A 23,083-nucleotide genomic window follows, 5' to 3' on the forward strand; every position below is an offset into this window, starting at 1 on the left:
TAAACAGGTCTTTTTTTGACACTTCTGTACGATGATCCATCCTATAATGTGTTTATCCACTATTTTAACGTTGTTTGGTTGTCAACTTTCTAACAATTAAAATTTCCCTCTGCACTTAGAACAGATTTGGTGCTTTAGCTTCATAAACGCCAAACTTGTAAGATTTTACGCACTGTTTAGGGAAACGCCAAATTCCAAAATTATACATCCGTATTTAATTGTACGCACCACACACAACAGTTTGAAATCAGCTAGATTGAATACATGGATTGGAAAGAGGCATTTCAGAGATTTAAAATTATAATCTGATAACAAAACTTTCAATAAACATTTCGCTGCACCATGGTGGGATAAGAAGATCGCCGGTGACGAGTATACTGCAGCGACCTAAGTCCTGTGGTCAGTCACAGCTAATTAAGGAAATCTCTACAGGACAAAGACTAGGGATTTACTTAAGGACTCAGATTAGTATGTTTTAAAGTTGTTTATAAATGCCTTAACCAAACTTTATTACATATTAAAAAGCTGTTTTAAAAGGACAACTGCCTGATGTATTGATTTTGAAAATACACGTAACAAAGTGTGAATTATAGAAGAAAAGATTTAAAGAGATTGATTGCATGTAATTAACGTATGGTCTATCGGCGGTTGTCAGATTAATACCCCTGTAGACAGCACGCGTCCCCGTCACCCGTATCAACCTTACTCTTATAGTACATTGTGCTAGATCTAGATTGTAGTGTTTATAAAAATACTGTTCTTCATATCAACTATATATTTTCTAACTTCTAGAGTACCTGCAATATCTTAACGCAATTTTCTAATGTAACAGACATCATACAAATTAAGCCTGAACTCATGGAAAATCTATCAAACCTAAACAAACGTACCAGTGCCAAAAGCCTGTTTTGTTATTAAAGAAATGTTGTTCTTACGGTCGTTGAAAACATCTCCAGCTAAGACAGTGCTATTTAAAGAGAAATTAAATCCTGGTCAGTATTAGGGCAATCTGAATTAAAAGTAAGCTGATTTTCCGTTAAAGTTCACAAACTGTTAGAAAGAGAGAGAAAGGGGGGGGGGATATTTACTTTTAAAAGTGTCCGATATTTGAAAGCAACTGTAAATTCATGACAAATCTTGATCAGGTCTTTAGATGGGACAGAACAAAAAGATAAGAAGGTGAATGGTCTATCAAATTGATTAAAAGTTACTCATTAATTACCAATTATAAATCAGCACGTACCGGACAACAAGAAACTTCAATATTAGTGTATATGTACAATTACATGCAATGTGACATTTAATAACTTGCACATAAAAGAGAAGGGGTTGCAAGATTAAAAGTTAAACATTGAAGAGAAAAATTAATACATACAATGCGTAGTGATACAATGAAATAGGAAGAAAACGAACAGTAATCCAGCTCAAAAGTCCATTTGAACAATACGGATTGGGAGCAGAGCAAACACGAACCTCTAAAAACATCAGAAATGGAATCACGTGCCATGGAGGAGTAAGCATTCCCTGTCGACTGGTCACATCCGCCATGTGCTCCTTGTCATGATCGGGCAAACGGAAAACATTTCCAAAGAGAATTCAGTGTGAAAATAATGGAATCACAATTTGTATGAAAAACGTCAGTCAACATTGTATTTACTAACAAGGTCATTGTATTGACCACAGAATTTGTGAAATATTGACTTTAAACGGAACTGTTGATAACCTTGTATCATCAACTTGTCTGTTAATAGCTTGTCTCATTTTAGAAATTGTTCGTACAGCATACTCTTGCTGGGAGACATAAACTCCATATGTAGGTGATAATGGTTTATCAATACATAAATAAGGGAAGTTGACGATAGAAAAGTTGAAGTCATCAAGTTTATCTGAAAGTTTTGTCGTTAGGTTGCCATTAATCTCTTTTTCTACTAGAATATCCAAATGTAAAGTAGATGTATCAGACTCTGTGGTATTTCGAGTTCAAAGGGATATATCGAATAAACATAGGAATGAATATTGATACAACGTCGTCGATAAATCTAAATGTCGAAGTGAAGGCCACAGCATTAGACTTCTTTTCATGTAGTAGTTTATGAATAAATTCTTCTTTTTATGAATGGATCTGCTAATAACAGTTGGTACTGTTTAGTACCTATGGGAATTCCAACAAATTGCTGGAATACAATTCAAACGGTAACCAATGGCTATGCCCTTTCTAATACCTCATAGTTTCATGTTTTTAAATCGTTTGTTTTTCCGGCATATACGTAATTTCTATTTACGTAAGATGAGATATTGTTCAGTTTCTTTCCATCTAACTACCACAACCTTGTAATACAGTCATGCAGTGGTCTTTTTGTGAGAAAGATAGTGGTAATGAAATTTTGACATTTAATAAATTAAACAAAGTTAATGAAAACAAGATGTGTTTGTGAAACACTGATGCCCCCGTATGGCAACTTATAGCAAAGGTTAAACTTTCTCAAATGCAAATCAAATATGTTGGTACCCAAAGTAAGGTCTTGTCTCGAGGAATATACCTGTGAAATATGAAAGCCCTAACAGCAACCATTGAATAGATATGAAAAAGGTTAAAGTAATTCAAACATCAAGGTCAAGGTCAAATGGTCAAAATTAATGGTGTCTAAGGAAAGGCCTTCTCGCAAGAAATATACAGGTGAAATATGAAAGCTGAAGCACCAATCGTTCAAAAGTTATGAACAAGGTTAAAGTGTTTCAAAAGTAGGTCAAACTCCAAGGTCAAGGTCAATGGATTACAATTGTTGGTATCCAAAGGAAGGTCTGTCACAAGGGAAAAAAAGGTTAAATATGAAAGCCCTAGCACCAACCGTTCAAAAGTTGTGTCCAAGGTTAAAGTTTTTGAAAAGGAGGTCAAAGTCCAAGGTCAAAGGGTCAAAGTTGTTGGTATCCAAAGGAGGGTCTTGTCACAAGGATCATATGTGAAGTATGAAAGCCCTAGCACCAACGGTTCAGAAGTTATGGTCAAGGTTAAAATTTTCCAAAAGTAAGTCAAACTCCAAGGTCAAGGTTAAGGGTCAAAGTTGTTGGTATCCAAAGAAAGGTCTTGTCACAAGGTTTACATATGTGAAGTATGAAAGCCCTAGCATCAGCGATTCAAAAGTTATGGCCAAGGTTAAAGTTTTTCAAAGGTAGGTCAAACTCCAAGGTCAAAGGGTCCAAGTTGTTGGAATCCAAAGGATGATCTTGTCACAAGGACTACATATGCTAAGTATGAAACCCTTAGCACCAACCGTTCAAAAGTTATGGCCAATGTTAAAGTTTTTCAAAAGTAGGTCAAACTCCAAGGTCAAAAGGTCAAATATGGTGGTACCCAAAGAAACGTCTTTTCACAATGAATACACATGTGAAGTATGAAAGCTCTAGTACCAATCGTTCAAAAGTTATGGCCAAGGTTAAAGATGGGAAAAATTTTGCATGTGAATATGAAAGCCATAGCTCCAACCAATCAAAAGTTATGGGCAATGTTAAAGTTTTTGCGGACAAACAGACAGAAAGACAGACGGACGGACAAGGCAAAAACTATATACCCCGAATCTTCGATACGGGGGCATAAAAATGTGATTGAGGCTCACACCAGTACATTTTCATTTTCATAATAACTAGCACTGAGGTTATGATTTCATCATAACTAACATTGAGGTTATGATTTCAGACACTGAATACCACAAAGTTTGTTCAATAGTTATGACAGTAACAATGTTCTTGAATTTTGCAGAAAACGGGCGTATTTCACTACCTTCAGCAAAGAATTAAAATATGAACACAGCCCTCGATCCAAAAATTAAAACATGTTTTATGATCTTCAGAAACAGGTCTTTCATTATGTAATTTCATATTTTGGATCAGAGGTTGTGCTCTATATGAAATAGAAAAAAATACTTCATCTTTTGGTCATTTCTAAAGGAATTTACAGGATATGGTGAAAATGACACATTTCATGACGTCATAATGCATTGACTAGAGAGAAAATTACGTCCTGTTCAATAGATGCACGGTCACCAAGGGTCCAAGTGATAAAATTCAGCATTTGCAACCAAAACTGAGCAGTTTCGATTTTCAGAAATTCAGGGCAAAAAAGACCCTAAGTGGCCCTTGCTCTTTGATAGGTTTGCTTGCTATATATCACGTGCAAAATTATATTTTACGATATTGACTTGAGTTACTAAAAATAACCTAGGGGAAAACCAAAGATGTGTTTATAATAGTGAAAAGTCTTTATGGCGTATCTGAGCTAAAAAATAAAAATATGAGATTGAGTGTAGATAAACATGATACATGTTATTTACGTTCAAATTAAAATTTTCACCGATTTTGAACTTGAATAACCTCATATTTCCATAGTTAGACTGATTTTAAACTGTCTGTTAATTAAATGCGGAGTCTGTAAATAAATCGGTTATTGTTTTAAATTTCTATTATCTTTGAAACGTGATTGATTTATACTGTGTAATTAACAGGAAAGGCCCATCTTTTATATGAAGTAATAAAACAAATGGAAAGATCTTTTTAATTTTAGTTAGTCTGAATTTATAAAAAAAAAAAAAAAAAAAAAAAAAAAATACGCCACATTTGACTTTAATACAAATTCCTACATAATGAATTTGACTCTTTCCTTTCCAAAGAAACAACAAATGTCAAATGTAGCCCTTTGATTCGGTCAATCCTTAGGTATATCGACTTCACAGAAAAGCATATCGACTTTGCACTTCGTGCTCATTCGATATATGCTTTTCTGTGAAGTCGATATAACTATATATGGATTGACTTCATAAAAGGGCTATATATATATATTTGTATAATATAGTGTCTTTTACCTGATATAATGTCATAAGATCATTGTTAAAATGAGCAATGCCATGTACTTATTGTTACTATCCATTCAATGACTTGTCTTTTTCCTTATTATCGGAATAATTTCATATTTGTTTATTTCTGGGCTCAAAATCAGAAATAAATACACATGTTTTCTGTATTCTGTAAACCTAGATTACTGGGGTCAGCAAGTCCTTGCGTCCGATATTTACTCAGATAACCTAGCTAATGGCGATGAATCACTTGTGAATTATTTTTGTTTTTCGTCGTTGTTTGTTAAATGTGTCTATTGATTTTTCAATTTCTGACATAACGTTTGGGGTAATGTGAGAACCGAGGTTTAAATGGATGCGGAAACGATCTAATCTTCATTGTCCAAGGTACAAACACAACAAGCGGTTTTGGGGTGAAAACACTCCGTCTCAGATGTAGATATATATATATATATGTGATAGAGACGGAAAATAATTCACCGCCTTTTACTGTAGGATATATGTATTTTTTTTACTGTAGGATACGTTTACAAGAATGAACATGCTTTTTAAAATATAATATTACTACAAAAATGACAGTACTAAATCTAACCTGAATTTTATGTTAATTTGTTGGTTGTTATTTTTTGTAATCGATTCATAATATATAGAATAGAATAGAATAGAATAGGATTTATTACCAAATCAGGGCCCAATGGGCATAAACATATACCATGTATAATTACAGATAGGATAACAGACAGAATACAACATATAATGAAGAGCAATACATTGGTGATGTTTTGAGTGTCATATGTAGACATAGGTTGTCTTGGTTTAAGATATATCTGTACTCTTAATTGATACAACTTAATGTGCAATCATGTGCATTACTATTACTAATATTATACATATAACTGAACACATAAAAAATGTCTGATACATCAACAAGTGCAGCAAGAGTCGGTGCTAAAGGATATACAGAAATCCAACTTCTGCCTCATGTAGAATAAACAGATATTCTATGGAAAATAGTATTAAAAAAATTAATAATAATAATAATAATAATAATAGCAATAATAGTCAAAGAGAGTTGCATCAGTTGACATAAAAAAAAGGAGGATACAGAGAGTGTGTCTGAGAGAGGTACGAACGACAACTCTACTTGGGAGATTGGTTCTTCTGTTCGAAATAGTAGAGTAGCAATTTCACTGGGAACCCATAAAAACAATTTCCGGTTCCGGTGCCCAGGTGAAAAAAATGGCTGAACCATAAATGAAACTAAAAACAAAAACATTTCTTTTTTGGATAGAATCGTAAGATTACCACCAGTGTGAAGGTGGGAATTTTCTGCTCTTTGAATTATTAAAATATAGAGTATTCCGACAGATCTGATAATATATCGTGGCATCAGTTACTATACAAGTTGCACTGACCAAGAGGTCACAGATTGAATTGAGGAAGGGTCGCGATGTAAGAACTGTGGATTGATCATGCCGGCGTACCACCTAGTCTGGCTGACACTTGAGATCTTTGTTTCTGGTTTGTTTCACTTTTCTTTATTTGGTGATGTCATATCTATTCTAAGTTAGCTATCCTCTTTAAAAGTCACAGGTGCTATATCAGTATATGACAGTGCCATATAAAATATATATAAATAGCTTTCAAAAGCATATAAAATAGTTTACGATTATTAAAAGAACTGTTACAATATGGTCCAATTTAAATTATATGTGTAACAAATTATATTATGACATGAACATCTATTTATATCTTGTTCAGGTCCAGTCCAAAGACCATTTCTACCTACGTAGCTATTAATAGCTACGTAGGTATTCAAAGCTACCTAAAGTAGCTATTTTTACCTACTTTTTGCATTACTTGCATTTTGTGGCCAAACGGCTGAACGGTGCAACATGGTAAGAGCCAAATTTCTTGCTACAGTCACACTGATGATGAATAAAACAAAATTTTGACCAAAAAATGATTACTTCATAAATTAACAATTTTGCATAGTAATTAATGCAAAATTGTTAATTAACGATGTAATCATTTTTTGGCCAAAATTTTGTTGTATTCATCATCAGTGTGACTGTATTAAGAAATTTGGTACTCACCATGTTGCGCCGTTCAGCCATTTGGCCACAAAATGCAAGTAATGCAAAGAGTAGAATAGCTACTTTGGGTAGGTTTAAATACCAACGTAGCTATTAATAGCTACATAGGTAGAAATATATAGTCTTTGTACTGGACCTGTTGTTAACCACGGACTGTTTGACAATAACTGTGATACTCCTCTTGCAGGGCTAATTGATATAGTTTGGTGAAATATGATCTAACAGCAACATTATTTAATTATTAATTTGCTTTGAAAAAGAGCTGTGAGTGAGTTCTTGAAAGGAATAAAACATGTATTCTTATCTAATTTAATCTTGTTTCTGTACCATATATTTACAGTATTTCACTTTTTGATGAATAACTTTTAAGTATGCAATCCATTTCAAGTCAGTACAAAAAAATGGTAAATGTATCCTAAATTAACATTCTCACAACGTCAAAGGTCTTGAAACAACACATTGCTTGGACTCCTGAGAAAGATCATTTGATATTTTTCAGGCTTGCTTTTCTCATTGAAAAGCACCAATCAAATTGAAGCTTTTATAAGTAGACAGATATGTAAACAGAAAGGAATCAGTTGACACCTCAAATGCATGTGTCACAAGTTGTTTATCACTGAAAGGTTTAATGTGATTGGTTGACAGATAAGGATGAAAAAAAAAATTTGCGAATTGCCCAACAAGGTGTCACTGCAGTCAGCCCATAAAATATTGAATGATCTTTGGGGTTCAACGGCAACATGTTGACTCAGGACCTCTGATGTTATGAGGATGATTTAGGGAAAGTTTTTCTAGCTTTATGAAATTAACCCTGATATTCCATGAACATAATTAATAAACACTGTTGAAATTTCTGGTGGTCACTTGACTCACTTTTCAGAATTTTGTTGTTGTAATTGTGACAGGGTCTTCCATCATAAGGATAAATAAGGCGAATCTACATAAGGAGGTTCAAATATTTTATTATGTCAAATAATGAAGAATGAATGAAGAAACAAATGAAGAAAAGAAGGTGACCTGTAATGAATGTGACACACTCATACAGACAAATTCACTCACACTATATTTAATTTCAATAGTTTAAAATCAATATTAGATTAATTCTTACCAGATATGACCAAGATTCCATAAGGAATATCTTAGCTAAACTGCCTGCTTTGATAGATTTTTTGCAGGAGAACATCAACCCTTACTAATTCAAAGTATTGTGCAAGTTCAAAAGAATAAGTCCGTGCCTAAGTATTTATACTAACACACACACACATGCGTACATAGCAACCACCCCCACACTGTCTGGTTCTACCACGCTCACCCTGGAATCAACAGTAATCACAAGACAATCATGTGACATTCCAACAACACAATCATGTGACATTCCAACAACACAATCATGTGACATTCCAACAACACAATCATGTGACACATACCACCTTACAAACCAGAATACAATACAAACACTGATGATGACAAGTATGAATGAATGGAATTTTACTACAGCTATTTACTACTACATGTAATACTATACTAGCTGTACTAATTAAATAATAACTATAAGTAAAATAAAAACTAGTAATTTTCACTCTGTGACATTATTATTGTGTTTTTGTTTGTTTTTTATCACTCATACACTTTATGACCAATAGGTCACTTCCTGTCAATGTATGTCAATATGTTTAACAGTGGACTGATAGAATAGGGGTTGGTTCATATGCTGTATGTGATGGAGATAGTAAGAATTGTCTAGGATAATTTATGACAAAACAAAGAAATGAAAATGTTTCATAATTTATCTTTCCTCAAAAATTATAAATTTATTTTGACACAAAATCAATAAAGTTTTGTCGGTATTTTTTGTTAAGTGTGCATTCAAAGACTATTCAGTAGCTTGTACTTGTGTGTCAGAAAAATTGACTGGTACCGAACAAACTACAGTAATAGGTGAAAATTTTCTTATTCAGATGCAGGTGTAGTTTTATAAATCCACAGTAAATACATATGACAGAGCTTTTAAAATCTGCTGGTACATGTACCTGGTACTTTTACCAGGCTGAAATCAGAATCGTACTGGTCAAAAATATTCAGTGAAGAAAAAACATTTTAATTAAATTGCTTCTGCCAGGTACCTCATTGTAAACATGGTAAAAGTACCACCTGTTTCAAATCTTTTTGGAACCCTGCATATGCCATGATGCTCATTGGAAATTCAATAGATTCGAATTATAGACAAATTATCAAAGGCTATTCTAATTAATAAAGATGATTATTGACTACTTTTATATGTATTAACAGTGATATCTGGGCAGGAGGATGTACAAACAACTGCTTGTGTGGGACGTTGTGACTTTGGCTACAGAATGGACTGTCCCCGAGGACATAGGGTAGCTCCTCGAGATTTGACATACTATGCCAAACAGACCACAGCCCAGTGTCCGGACTCTGACAACCCGAGCCTGATGTGCCAGGCCAGTGAGCAGTGTTGTAGTTACTATGGAGGTGACTGCAGTTTGCCTTTCTCTTATCAGAAAGCATTCCAGGTGTTTAACAACTGTTCAGGATACCAGAACTGTGGCTGGTTCCGTGCAGAGTCTGTACAGATTGGGTCACGCTGCAGCTATAGAGACAAAACAAATTACATCGCTGCCTCCTACAGCTGTATTAAAGGTTGGTCAAGTATTGTATATTACAGATTTTATGCTCAGAAGTGTTTGTTTTTCAGACAGTTCAAAGAGGTGAGAAAAATATGCCACAATCTAAGAAGTATACATGTCTTATTTTTATGATTTAATATAAAAGGACTAACAGAGCAATGATCCGAGTAAAAGCTGAATTTCATGTCATGAAAAGACAGAAAAATTTATGCAGTGTTTACAGCAACTACATTGTAATAGATGATCTTCATTGAACATTTCTCATCAAAATTCATTACTGAGTTCACTTGTGAAGAGAGTATTTTTTAAGGAATCTTTGTATGAAAATTCCTTTCTAGAATGATCATGCTAAGATTTAGATTTGTTGAATTTTGTTCTTTTCAGAGGAGACTTTTATTGATATCTGCTCTGAGGCATCAAGACGGGGCAAGTCCGTCTCGCTCCTATACAACGGCTCCCGTTATGCCAATGCTACGGGGGATCCACGTGTCTGTTCCTGTGCTATTTCAACATCTGACTGTGACTCTCCGGGCAGGCTGAAGTTTCGTGCTGTAGATGTCAGACTTCATTCTCACAATGATATCAATCACTGTAATCGTCACAGTCGTGTGACCTTGACTGATACCAAAACATCAGAGGGTTACAGGTGTCAGAACAACTACTTCCAGAAGGGCTTCTATGATCTTTTCTACAGCGCCTCCCCCTATGCTAGGGTTTCACTGTACAATCAACCAGGAGTATACCCCTCCCAAGTCTGGTTGGAGGTTTCAGGTAAATGCCTCACCTTTGCTTCAGTTTTCCCCATGTACATATAGGGTAAGATGATACTTACATGTATGTGGTAATTATATATTCTGTGAAGCTTTTGACTACATTATAATGCTTCATCTCATTTCTTTTAATTTAATTGTTTGATGTTGCAGCCACAGTGCGTAATATAGATGTGATTGTAACATGTGGGAGCAACCAGCCTGAGAATTTAGTATTCTGCGGACCCCCATCACTTCTCACCACACCAGCATTTGAACAAAAGACAACGACCAAAACACCAGGTAAGACTAGGCAAGCGCTTAATCTCAGGTGATACAATGGTTATTGAAATGAAATTGAAATACTTCTATGATAATGATATATTATAATATTTATATGTGCTTTCCAGGGGATATATTTGGTCCTTCTGGTAATGAAGGAGAAGTGCCATCTGGTGGAGAAAATGAACCCAGAGATAAGGAGGATGCAACTCTCAATAAGAAGGGTAAGTGGTCTGATAATATGAGACTGACTTATATACACATTTTTAGCTCACTTGAGCCAAAGCAAGTGAGCTTTTCTGATCAAAATGTGTAAGTTGTTTGTAGTCATTGTCATGGTCAATGTTGAACATAATTTCATCTCCAGAACCACTAGGCTAGTTTCAACCAAACTTTGCACAGAACATCATTGGGTTAAGGGAATTCAAGTTTGTTCAAATGAAAGGCCACAAACTCTTGAAAGGGGAGATAATCAAGAAAAGGCAAAAATAGGGTGGGTGTTATAAAAAATATTCCTCTCAACAAAAAATAAAAATGAAACTTATGTGAAAGCTTTTGACATAGTGTAAATTCAAGTTCAAATCATGACCCCCTGGGCTGGGCTGGGCCGAGGCCGCAATAGAGGATCAAAGTTAAAATTTCTTTTCATATCTTCAGTAGACCATTATTAGAGATATGAATATGCAAGCATCCCCAGGTATTGCAGATTCAAGTTTGTGCAAATTGGCCCCCAAGGTATGGTTGGGTTCTAATAGGGGACAAAGTTTTACATATATATAGGAAAATATGTTTAAAGATTTTCTTCTCAAGTATAGCAGGACCATGATTAGTGATACTGATGCAAACATTATCAGATGGCATAGATTCTACTATGTTCAAACCATGGCCGACAGAGGATAGGATGCAACCACTATTGGGCATCAAAGTTTTACATGGGAAAATATTTTTTAAAAAAGCTTCTTTTCACAAACAGTGGGACCATGTTTAGTGATACTAATATGCAAACATTGGCATGTCTTATAGATTCAAGTGTTTGACCCCTGAGAGTAGGGTGGGGCCACAATAGAGAATTAATGAAAAAGACTCTACTTGAAAAGAACAACATGGTTATGATTAGTCATATTAATATGCAAGCATCCTATACCCTCTTCCCCCTCCCCCAAGGATAGGATGGGGCAAATATTATGAAGAACAGTGACTCAGGTGAGTGTTGTGGCCTATGGGCCTCTAGTTATCTGCCTCACATATTGTTTTACAAACTGAAATAAATTTTGTCAAGTTGACAAGGATGCAAACAAATGATATTTCAATCAGTAGACTATGTATGTTCTCAAATTGTTATACAATGTGATGAAGACAAAAGATGATACTTTTGAAGAGTTGATCACAGTAGTGTTTTATGAATTATTTAAGGTTTTGCATGGCCTGGTAAGTTAATTACTGTGTTACATCTTATGAGGCAGTATGTGTCTGTTTATGACTGTCACCATTGTCAAATAGAACAGGAATTATTATTTTTTAAGTCAATTTAAATCAATTTTTCTTGAGGAAGCTAGCATAACCTGCAATTCTTACTGGCTAAATTTCATGTTAAAATTTAGTGTATAAACTTGTTCAAAAATAAAAAGTTTATTTAAACATTCCTTATGATAAGGAAATAAGGAAGCAATAATAGTAAGCCATAAACAGAGACATTCTGTACCCCACCTTTATCAGCATCTGTGTAGTCTTGAACATATCCAGAGTAATCTCATTGAATGATATCACCATATATTGTTGATGTTTTGAGAGCTATCACCAGACACTATTGATGTTTTGAGAGATATCACCAGACACTATTGATGTTTTGAGAGATATCACCAGACACTATTGATGTTTTGAGAGATATCACCAGAAACTATTGATGTTTTGAGATGGTTTTGGTGTATGAGATACTGTATCAGATCCAGCACTTGTCACCCTCACTAAAGCATGATGTCTCTGTCACTGTTTATCACCAGATTATATTTACATGTACAAGCAGGGCTTATTGTGTACAGTTCAAGAAAAGTATATCATGTACATATGTATTTTGTCTTGATGTTCTCAAAATTATTGTCTTGTTTGATACATGATTCCATGTGAGGTCATAGTAATTAACAATACTACAATGTGTATTACTAATTATTATACTTAAAACAGTCAATCTGAACTATGCTGGATATATTCAAAAGCCTGTCAGAGAAATGTTCAGTATGACAAAGATGTGACACCATATATGACATAAATATATATGCTTATGTCTAATTTAGAAATATGTATGCTGAATACCATGATAAATCTAAAAACAAAATGGTAATTTTATTTTTCACACAGGATCTTACCTGCCTAGTAAAAAGTGATGCCGGCTAGTAAAATTTTGCCATTGCTTGCTCGACTTGGCTAGCGCTGAAAAATGTTTTCGGTACACAATACTACAGGGTCCTGAATGACTTTGTTAGATTCATACAACTTCTTACAGATTTTTATTTTGCATGAAATTAAGATTCAGTCAAAATCACTATCTCTGTAGCATTGTTCACATTTTAGAGCTTTAAAATGTAATTTGGGCCCCGATCTGCCCTATAGTGATTAGTCTGTCTATCCGGTCCATCTATCCATCCGATTTCATTTGTCCAGAGCATATTTTCTCTCCCCTTGGCCCAATCAAACTCAAACTTCACCCATAGAATGCCCATAGGTAGAGGATGTGCAGTGACCTTGAACCAATTTCTAGCTGAAAGGTCAAGGTTGAAAAAACTCTCTATGTAAAATCCTTGTCTGGAGCATATTTTCTCTCTCATTGCTAAGTTCAAACTTCATTTATATAGAGTGACTGTGCAGTGACCTTGAACCAGTTTTCTAGATAAAAGGTCAAGGATGAAAACTTCTCTGTGTAAAATCCTTGTTCTGAGCATATTTACTCTCGTTGGCCAAGATGAGCTCATGCTACATCTCACCGTTAGAGTGCTCATGTGTAGAGGGTGTGCAGTGACCTTTAGCTAAGTTTCTAAGTTAGTGGACAAATTATAACAAATCTGTTAAAAAAAAAAATTGAGCTTTTTTTCTCCCATTGGCCCCATCCAGTGGCTAAAACTTCATGAAAGAGTGTACTTGGATAAAGGTCTTTCTTCCTAATTTCCTTTGCTAAAAGCGGGCACTTTGAGATGGTCACCATTTCAAAGGTGTCCGGTTGCAAATTTATCTTCACAGGGATATACAGTACTGGAAACAATCATGCATATAATGTTAACTTTTGATTTGAAGTTAAGGTCAAAATCTAATAAATGTGTATAGACTGTCTTTTTTTGATGCTAGATTCATTATGATATCATAATTAATTTAAAAATAACTTTTCCCTTACTTTACAGCTGTGATTAAAGTGACACTGTGATGCAAACACAGGAAAAATGACAGAAATAAAATTTTTGCATGACAACCATGCATTTTGTTCAATTCTTAAAAGTATTAGGTTTCAGAAATTTACAGGTTTCAGAACTTAAAAAATCTAATTTTATGGAGAAAAAAATAAATTCTTTTCTGCCCCAAGACCATCTTTGCTAGCCAAGAGTTTCTGATCTGCTACTTTTAAGAGTAGTGGATCAGAAACCCTTGGCTAGCAAAGATGCCCCAAGATGTGTATTGTTTCTTCCTCCTTATTGTATGTGTGTGCAGAAAAGTTGAAGTTACAATGGTTTAAGTCCAAAGAAATGAGTTTCTGTAGACCGAGAATTTTAATACAATCTTCAAAAAAGATTATCAGAACATATTCCTCACCTTTGCATGCTCCAATTTTACACTAAAATGAAAGTCATGTGACCTTGACATGGACAATAACAATGATATGGTAGATACAACCTTTGTTTTTCTAGCACTTACAATTTGCCGTCTTTCTTGCTTTACAGTGCAGCTGAGTTTGTCAAAACTTCGCTATACTCATATTTTCCATACCACAGTAATTGTTTTGCTTTATGATACAAATATCTTTTTAAAAAACACATGATTTTGACTCATTATGTAAGTTTGAATAATATTGAAAATGAAGCATGTTTTTTTTTTTTTTATCATTTTTCATTGAAAATGATAGTTTAAAAATGTTTTTTTATTGTGTGTACCTAAAATTACTAGAATGTCCTGATACACCTTATTTTACCAGTTATAGTTATAAAACATCATTCATTTGATTAAAGGAATTTATCTCTCGAGAATTCTGTTGGCATCTTTCAGTTACTAGATCTTAACCTTTTATCTGATTCAGCTGCAGGACTATCTGGAACTGACTATCAATGTTTTGCATTAATTTTCATCAATTTAAAAAGAAATGGTTTGTGGAATTTTGTTTTCAACAGTAGACTTATACTTGACATTAGAAAATAAACCTTAAATTTTCTCACTTTAGGCAATTTTATGTTGGAAAATGTATGAAGAAGCCATTGACATTTTCTTTCCTTGCATATAAAGTTACTGTATATTGTGTAAGCACATTGGTTGAGATTTAACCTTTAAGTATAATAATAAATAGGTAGGGTTTGAACCGTTTGATGCTTTCTCCACTGACATTAATGTCAAACATCCTTGTCTTTCTTCTACTCTCCATTTACTCCTAAATACGTAAAAATTCATAAGAATTAATATATCTTACGTGGGGGTGATTGATTATTGGAAGTGTGTTTAACATGGTTGATGACCAAGGAAGATGACCTCAGTGACCTAGTATGGTCACAGTGGGTGATCGGGAGATCCCTAGTCATGCCTGACTGAGCACTGATGGCCTATCTATCAATGGTCAGCGATGGCTCCACGTGAGTCCAGTGTAACATTTCTTGTGTTAAGGAATAAACACCCAATGTTGGTTGACAGTAAGTCTTACAATACAAAATATGTAAAACTTTGGGAGTCATTTAATATCTACAAAATATCAAATTATTGTGATTGTACATGTATCATTATTTTAATTTTATATATATACGGTATATATTATGATTATAAATCCATCAGTATGTCATTGACAAATCAACATGTTACATTTATTACATAATCCCGATACTGTCTTCAACATATTTATTATGTATGCAATATGAAATAATCCTCTCCCTTTATCTGTCTTTGTTACCAGTCATGTAAATGTCCCTTCTACTCTGAGTGAAGGCTCAGTGGGAACACAGTATACAGACTGCATGTTGTGAGATAATCATGTGTATTTTATATGTAAGACCACACGTTTTAGCTTGACATTAATGTTAAATATGTGAACAATTTCAAAGTACTTATGTAAGTAATCATTGTTATTTGACAAATTGGCGTTAGTTTGTTTCAGCACATGTAATGATAACCCGCTTTACTTGACAAGTTTTCCTCTCTGTTAGGTGAAATCTGCTGTATTACAATTATATCTACACAACAAAGGAGGATATTGAGAGAAAAATTTAATCCTATTTGAGAACTTAGCATTACCCTGCTATACATTTATAGCTGAGATTGTTCATTGTTGATGCTGCTTATCTACCTTGATTATTTACTAATACAGGTTGTAATTTTTTCAGACCTTGGCCTCATTGTTGGTGCTGTGGCTGGTCTCTTGGTCATCATACTTATCATCGTTATTATCATCATCTGTATTAAACACAGGTTAGTCATCTCTATCAACCAAAAATTGTGAATAAATAAGTTACATGAATAATGTACTCTTTTTTTTTTTTTTTATAGAAATTATACTATCTTAATATCTGTGAAATATTAGATGATATCAAAAGGGAATGTCAGAGTTTGGATTTATTAAGTCCTATTAATGAGTTTTAATATGTGTTTATTTTACAGGAGAGAAAAGCTGCGTAAGAAGCCACCAATGTTGCCACACCCTGTCCCTCTGTCCACACCAAGCTCAGTCATTCCATCTTCATTCCCTTCATCAGACACTGAGGAACGCTACACAGAAGAGCAGTTTGGTGATGATAAATATGGAAATTACTATGAGAGCATGGCTCAGCCTAACGGCAGTATGGATAATAAATCTCCATTCACTCCAGGAAAAGCCATGGGGTCGTTCTTCCCCAATGATCGTCCTAGAGTACCTCCCCCAGCCCCTCCTAGTATTCCTGCCACCCCACCAGTGGGGAAATCTCAAGCCATACAAATCAGAAAATCACCGGAGAACAAATTGGATGCTAACCCTTACCATACTCCTTGGGACGGTTCTGTATTCCAGGCTCCAAGCAACAGAGTGAAGAAGAATGATCTGGCTTATGCCACCAGTGATGAGATTCAGGTGTTGATTCAGAGAATGGAGAACGAGCGTGGACATGTAGCAGAGGGACTCAATATTGCTAAACCTATTCCACAGAAAGGATATATTTACATTGATGATTATCAGAAAGGTCAAGGGGAAAGTTCAAAGGCCACAAATACAGACTTGTATGTCTATCAGAGTGATTCAGATGATTCAGAATCAGAGAGCGAGAACAAACAGGTGAATGGGGACCAATCTGATGAGGCCTCCAATCGGCCATCACAGGGGGAGCAGGGAGTAAGTGAGGGAACCCCCAGATCTAATGACAATTTCTGTGGGAGTGAGGACACTGGGTACCGCTCTGTGGGGAGCCCTGAACATGTGTTAGTGTCGGAGGATGATTATCTTGTGCCTGGGTCCGTGAAGTCAAACTCCAGTAAGGGGACTTCCTCGTCCACAGTAAAGGTTAGTGAGAGGGGGAGTGTGATCTATAATTCATCGTACGGAGAACCATATGATGCCAGACGGAGCGAGGCTGGGAGTAATTCATATGGAGATCCATATGACGCAGTGCAGAAAAAGGAGACTGTTGATGTTAAGACTAAATTCTAAAACTTTGTCTGCATTTATTTAGCAGCTTGCCGGAGAATTAACATACATTGGTAGTGTAAATATTAAGAGGAGTTTTGAAACCTGTGTAAATGTCAGATATAAAGAACATGTGAATATTTTCAGTTAATGTGATTTACAATTATGAAAGGTGGTTTATTAGTGTAAAGTAGAGAAAAAGACCAAGTTGCATAATGTAACAGTTGTATTTACACTATACACACTAGACTTTTACCTGCGAACTGCCAGTTTCCTGGATTGTCCCTGCCTTGTCTCGATGTTGTGATTGGTTGTCGTTAGTCCCTTAGTGTCCATTGTGCCATATACTGCGTGGTGCCGAGTGGGGCACCTGCCACCCCACCCCACCTTGTGGTGCTGTTAATGTTACAGACTGTATCTCATTAAGTTGGCAAAGGACACTGGATGTATAAGTCATAGTATTCTTACTAGTCATATTGGATTAACATGTTAACTGGGGCCTATTGTAGCTTAAAACGAAAGTGAGAGTTACGTAAATTTACCTCCCAAAAAGAAAGAGTGTTTTGTGCATCTACTCCGTTGTAGTGTTGAGAGTATGGTTGTGTCACATTATCTTACTATGCCAGATCTTAATGAGCTGGTCAGGTTGTCATGAAAAAGAAAAGCTTTTTCCCCCTACCAAAGAAGATGAGTGGGATTCATAAAGAGTTTGGGCTTTCAAGGTCAATGTATTTTCTAAATAACATAGTCTGTAGTTAGATTTTGTGTTCATTTGTTTCTTTTACACATAATATTGTAACATGTTTAACATATAATTTTGTGAATTTTATACATCAGTATTAATCTGATATAAAAAGGTTGTAAACAAGATAATATTGTAAACATATTACAAAGATTTCATATATTTGGTCATGTATAAGATATTTGTTGTGTTACATTGTTTCCATCATTTAGACAAGATTTCTTGAGGAAATAATTCTATTTTAATTTATTTTTATTTTTGTGGTTGTGAAATATTATTTACTAATAAAAACTTAAGAGATACAGGGATACTTGAATGATATACTTCTTTTACATTTTGACAAATCATATTTACATAACAATGTTTATGTTAACTCTTTAGCTTTAGAAGGAAGTATTTGTATGTTCATTGTTGTCTATAGTTTGAAGTACTAGGATAGGATCTGAATTTTATAAGAGATTTGAGTTCTCTCTCTTTCTCTCTCTCTCTCGACTTACTTAGCAGACAGACAGTCATATCAGAGTCAGTTGTAGGACAAGGTTGTGATTTATAAATGAGGCATTTAATGTTGTTAGCTTCATTCCCTTTTTAGTATTTTTAACAAGGTTTTTCATCTTGATTCCTTCTCCAATAAAAATGTTGCATAGAGTTTCCATTAGTTAATCATTGAATTACTTCATTGGGCCGATTAAACATTCCAGGTTTTTTTTAATTTTCAAAAAGCAGTTTTCCCTTCACTTTTAGGATTTATCTCCCCCTGGTGCTTCCCTTGTGATACTATCATACAATCATCTACAAATAAGTGGACATTTCTTGGTTAGTGTGCTATCAGACTCATGTGCTAAAATTATACTTTGAACTCGGTGTTCTTTGCTCAAAGCATAAAGTAGAAGGGAGAATGCTTTTCCTGTATCAGTATGTTTAAATTGTTGTATAAAGAAAGAGAGAGAAAAAGAAAAATAGGATTTCACCAAATCTGATTCATATAGCTTATTTCTTTCATTTTAAAAATCTGTGACTAAATGTTTTATTTAATTTGTGCATTTGGAACCTTTTATTTAAGAAACATGGTAATGTATGTAACTAAATTTGATTTATTTTTTTTATGAAAAAGAACTAATGCTATTTATCTTTACTCTATATAACCATATAAAAGAAGTTTTAAAAATTGTTATATGTGTTTTGTCTTTTAGAAATTTGTATATAGTATCAATCTAAATATTAATTATAATATTAAATGTAATAAATTTTATATTAGATTTTTCTTTAATGTATTAGAATACTTGTTGTGAAATATGAGATGAATATTGAAGGATGTTTATTATAATCTTATAGATGAGTCAGATGAACGTTTTATGGTAAATCAGAGTCAGCCTGACACTTGTGTTGACAGGCCATGTTTTCACAATTTTTCTGTTGTGGTTGTAAAGTATATTGTATTGTTGCCAAATTATTTATTTTTGTCATATAATCTAGAAACATGATTCATTCCAAAATATTGCAAAATTTATTTTAACATTCCACAGAATTCTTCATTTATAGAAATACATGTAATAATTTTCATGACCATATAGAAAGATGCATGTTGCCCCACTTTTTTTTTTATTTACAAGATTTTAAAGGTAAAGAGAAGCATACTTTTCTTTTTGGTACAAGATTGTATGTTCAGCCTGGAAAGACCATGGAGATGTTAAAGCTTCACTGCATGATTGGATTACATTTAGTTTATAGGATACTTTTTTCCTCAAAATATTGATCAAGAATTTGATCATGATTCATTTACAGTAGCAACAAAAGTTGTGGTCATATTTTCATAAATTTTTGCCACCTATAAATAAAATATGCGATTATGCCTTAAATTTGATCTTTGTTTTGTTTATTTTTGAACAAGATCTCTCTCTCTCTCTCTCTCTCTCTCTCTTCAATGAGTTGTTGAAAGTTAATGAATGAAAACGAAGTACAATTTTATTGATTTGTTTTGTAAAAAAAATACTATATTATGTTCATCTGCACAGACCTTTCAGGTGAACATAAGGATTTATTTTTGTTCTACATTAGACTAAAAATAGATTGAGAACTTCCAGTTTAGTTCTGAAAAGCTATTTCATCAGCACCTTTCCACTCGTGTGAACATAACATTCAGGCACGTGGAATCGAGGGATGGAAAAGGGGGGAGGGGGACTTTTTTCTGAATGTAAATATCAACTATTAATTTAGATTTAAAATGTTCATTGAAAGTCTGCCCCCTCCCTTTTTGGTACAGTATCGTAAAAAATTTCACTTGCATTAATGGACCTGGCGGCAGAGGTATATGTCAGCTGAAAAAGCTGGTAATCAGGCATTATCAAAATCGTAGAAAAACTGGTTTCAAGTTCAACTAAAGTTCAGTTTACTCACCCAAACCAACATACTGGTACATGAGATGACATAATCTTAACATTGAAAGTTTCAACAAAATTTTCTGTATCATGGAAACCATTTAACAATTTATCTTATAGTAGAGTCAGGGAAGGGGGGGGGGGTCAAAGATTTTTTTAGGTAAGTTATTTTTTTTCTTGTAATGTCTGCCCTTTCAAAATCAATGCTACTTCCTGATATTTATCTCTTCCACATAGCATAAAAAAAAATTTATGAAATTCCAAATTAATACTGTTGGTTATGTTTAACCCTGCTTTTCTTATTGCATTTTAGGTAGGACTTAGCATAAATATATATGTAAACAAGAAAGATGGAAGAACAATTATTGCTGTTTTTTCAGTCAATATGACGATTTAGCCACACGAGGAGCCCTACGATAAATATTGTACTCCTCAGGTGGCTAAATCATCATATTGACTGAAAATACAGCAATAATTGTATACTAGTGTTTTCGGGCAACAATTATTAAGTTAGCCATCTCTGGGAAAGAAAATGCCAGCCTCTCGGCGTCGGACGATATTTCGTCACTTCGGGGCTAACACAATTAATGTTGCCCTTAGCCCCAGTCAATATTTTTGTAATATTTTGTGTTCGGAACTATTTTCACTGGGGGGGGGGGGTCCTAACTTCAGTTACGATCATCCCAAAATTGGGGGGAGCAAAACAAAGAACATGCATTCTTCGTTTTCGCAATAATTGAGTCAAACATAGTCTTTCAGAGGGTTTGCAACAAATATATATCGACTGTGGAAATTTTCATTCTATGTCCGTAACTTTTGTTGATTGAAGTGAGATGTGCGTAACTTTTCACGCGGATGTTAGTAACTGTACAAACAAATTTTGCCGTGAGCAGTTGATATTGACAGCTCAGTACAAATGATTATCGAATTGTAATAATATGAATAAATTGATTTTTTTCGATTTATCACACATTATCACACAAACAGTAGCATTACCAGCATCCATGGTCACAGCTGATTCACTTGAAGCCTCCAAGTCCCGAATCAGCTCCTACTCATTTTAGAAATATTGATGATTTTATCCATATTTTTAACGGGGCCTTCCTCAGCATGATTTTAACCTTTTATACATGTGCGATAATGCTCAACATTGGATCCAGGCTCATTAACCAGTTAACGGAAAAAGAAGAAGAAACATTATTGATATAGACAAGCAAAAATAAGCACGGACAGTGTTCCAGCGCCTAAGAAACACTCCAAGACTACTCTTCAGATCTCATGATTCTCATAATTTATGCAGGGTACCTGTTAATTAACAACGAAAAGACATGAAAACAAAAAGAAAAGAAACTGAAAGAAAATACCCTCCTTTCCCCTACTCCGACGCCAAGGCATGTCAACGTTGTATGACACATATATTCGACAATCTGATATTATTTAAAATTTTGTATATGACAAGCTAGTAAGATATACATTGTTAACACTATAAACAATGTAACATATGCACTGGAACAGGGAGGGATATATACTGGATATATTAACAGATTAATTCAGGTCCATAGTACGCAGCTCCCCTTTTCTGATTATATAATTTTGCTATAGTAAGTTTTCCTTAATGTGTTGCCCCCCCCCCCCCACTTATTGTTGCAGTAAGGTCGAGCAGTGGCAAATTCCAGGATTAGTTACGCTTTTTGTTTTGCTTGAACCCCCCCCCCCCCCCCAACTTTCCCACTTTTGAATTTTGAAACCGTTGCTACGGGCCTGATTAATTTTAATTCACATTTGTCTTGTTTTCAGATATATATGTATTTAACTGAATATAATTTAATTCTTATGAGACATCTTCATTATTAACAGATGTCTTTACTGGAAGTGATCTACTCAATACATGGAGATATAATTCTTTCATGATGGACAAGAATTTGGACAAATAATGTGTAATACTTTTTTTCATTGTTTTAATGTCAACATTAATATCATAATGAAAATTCAATGAATGTTAAGTTAATAAAAAAAAGTTTCATTTTACTGTACATATCGAAATAGCGTGAATTTTGATCGGGACCGAGTTCCTGATAATATGCAACACCAGTGGCGGGAAAGACCAACAGAGTAGGTAGCTGGATTCAAATCATAGGTAACTGAATTGTACGCTTGTTTTCAGTTGTCTGAACAGATTCATGATATTTTCTTGACGTTTGTTATTTCCTAAATTAAATATGTTGGCTATTTTGTAGGCAAAAAATCAAATTTATTCACATCTCTCTAACAACCACAGTTATAGTGGTCTCTTTTCAATTCTCTTTAGAGAATATTGGACAGGCTTTATATATCTCATGTAAGCTAAACATGTCCACTTCTCTGAAGTAGCTATTTCACCAATAATATATTTTACCAATAAAATAAAATATCTGAATAGTAAAGTCCATAGCTGCAGAACTGTAGCATTATGGTCAGGTCCAGCACAATCTCTTGATTTAGCTATATAGCTTGAAAAATCTATATAGCT

At 34.3% G+C, this 23,083-nt stretch overlaps 1 protein-coding gene across 2 annotated transcripts; it reads left to right on the plus strand.

The window, feature by feature from the left end:
* The first annotated feature begins 6,135 nt into the window (after positions 1-6,135).
* On the plus strand, positions 6,136-19,291 carry LOC133199595 (uncharacterized). Of its 2 annotated transcripts, XM_061335431.1 has the most exons (8): positions 6,136-6,368; positions 9,233-9,604; positions 9,976-10,362; positions 10,515-10,643; positions 10,751-10,846; positions 12,036-12,050; positions 16,184-16,268; positions 16,458-19,291. In XM_061335431.1, the coding sequence occupies exons 1-8, from the start codon at positions 6,320-6,322 to the stop codon at positions 17,476-17,478; spliced, it is 2,154 nt and encodes a 717-aa protein (XP_061191415.1). In that variant the 5' UTR covers positions 6,136-6,319; the 3' UTR covers positions 17,479-19,291. The 2 variants fall into 2 exon arrangements, with proteins under 2 accessions (XP_061191415.1, XP_061191416.1); XM_061335432.1 differs by lacking the exon at positions 12,036-12,050 and having other exon boundaries at positions 6,137-6,368.
* Positions 19,292-23,083: the final 3,792 nt, after the last annotated feature.

The sequence above is a fragment of the Saccostrea echinata genome, unplaced genomic scaffold (genome assembly GCF_033153115.1).
Source record: "Saccostrea echinata isolate AGI-Se365-2 ecotype Australia unplaced genomic scaffold, CSIRO_AGI_Sech_v1 ptg000034l, whole genome shotgun sequence".
In the NCBI taxonomy this organism is placed as follows: Eukaryota; Metazoa; Mollusca; class Bivalvia; order Ostreida; family Ostreidae; genus Saccostrea; species Saccostrea echinata.

Coding starts and splice junctions, on each gene's coding strand:
- LOC133199595 (XM_061335431.1), top strand. CDS start 6,320: ATGCCGGCGTACCACCTAGTCTGGCTGACACTTGAGATCTTTGTTTCT. Junction 10,363..10,514: donor AGTCTGGTTGGAGGTTTCAG/GTAAATGCCTCA, acceptor TTGATGTTGCAG/CCACAGTGCGTAATATAGAT. Junction 16,269..16,457: donor ATCATCTGTATTAAACACAG/GTTAGTCATCTC, acceptor TTTATTTTACAG/GAGAGAAAAGCTGCGTAAGA.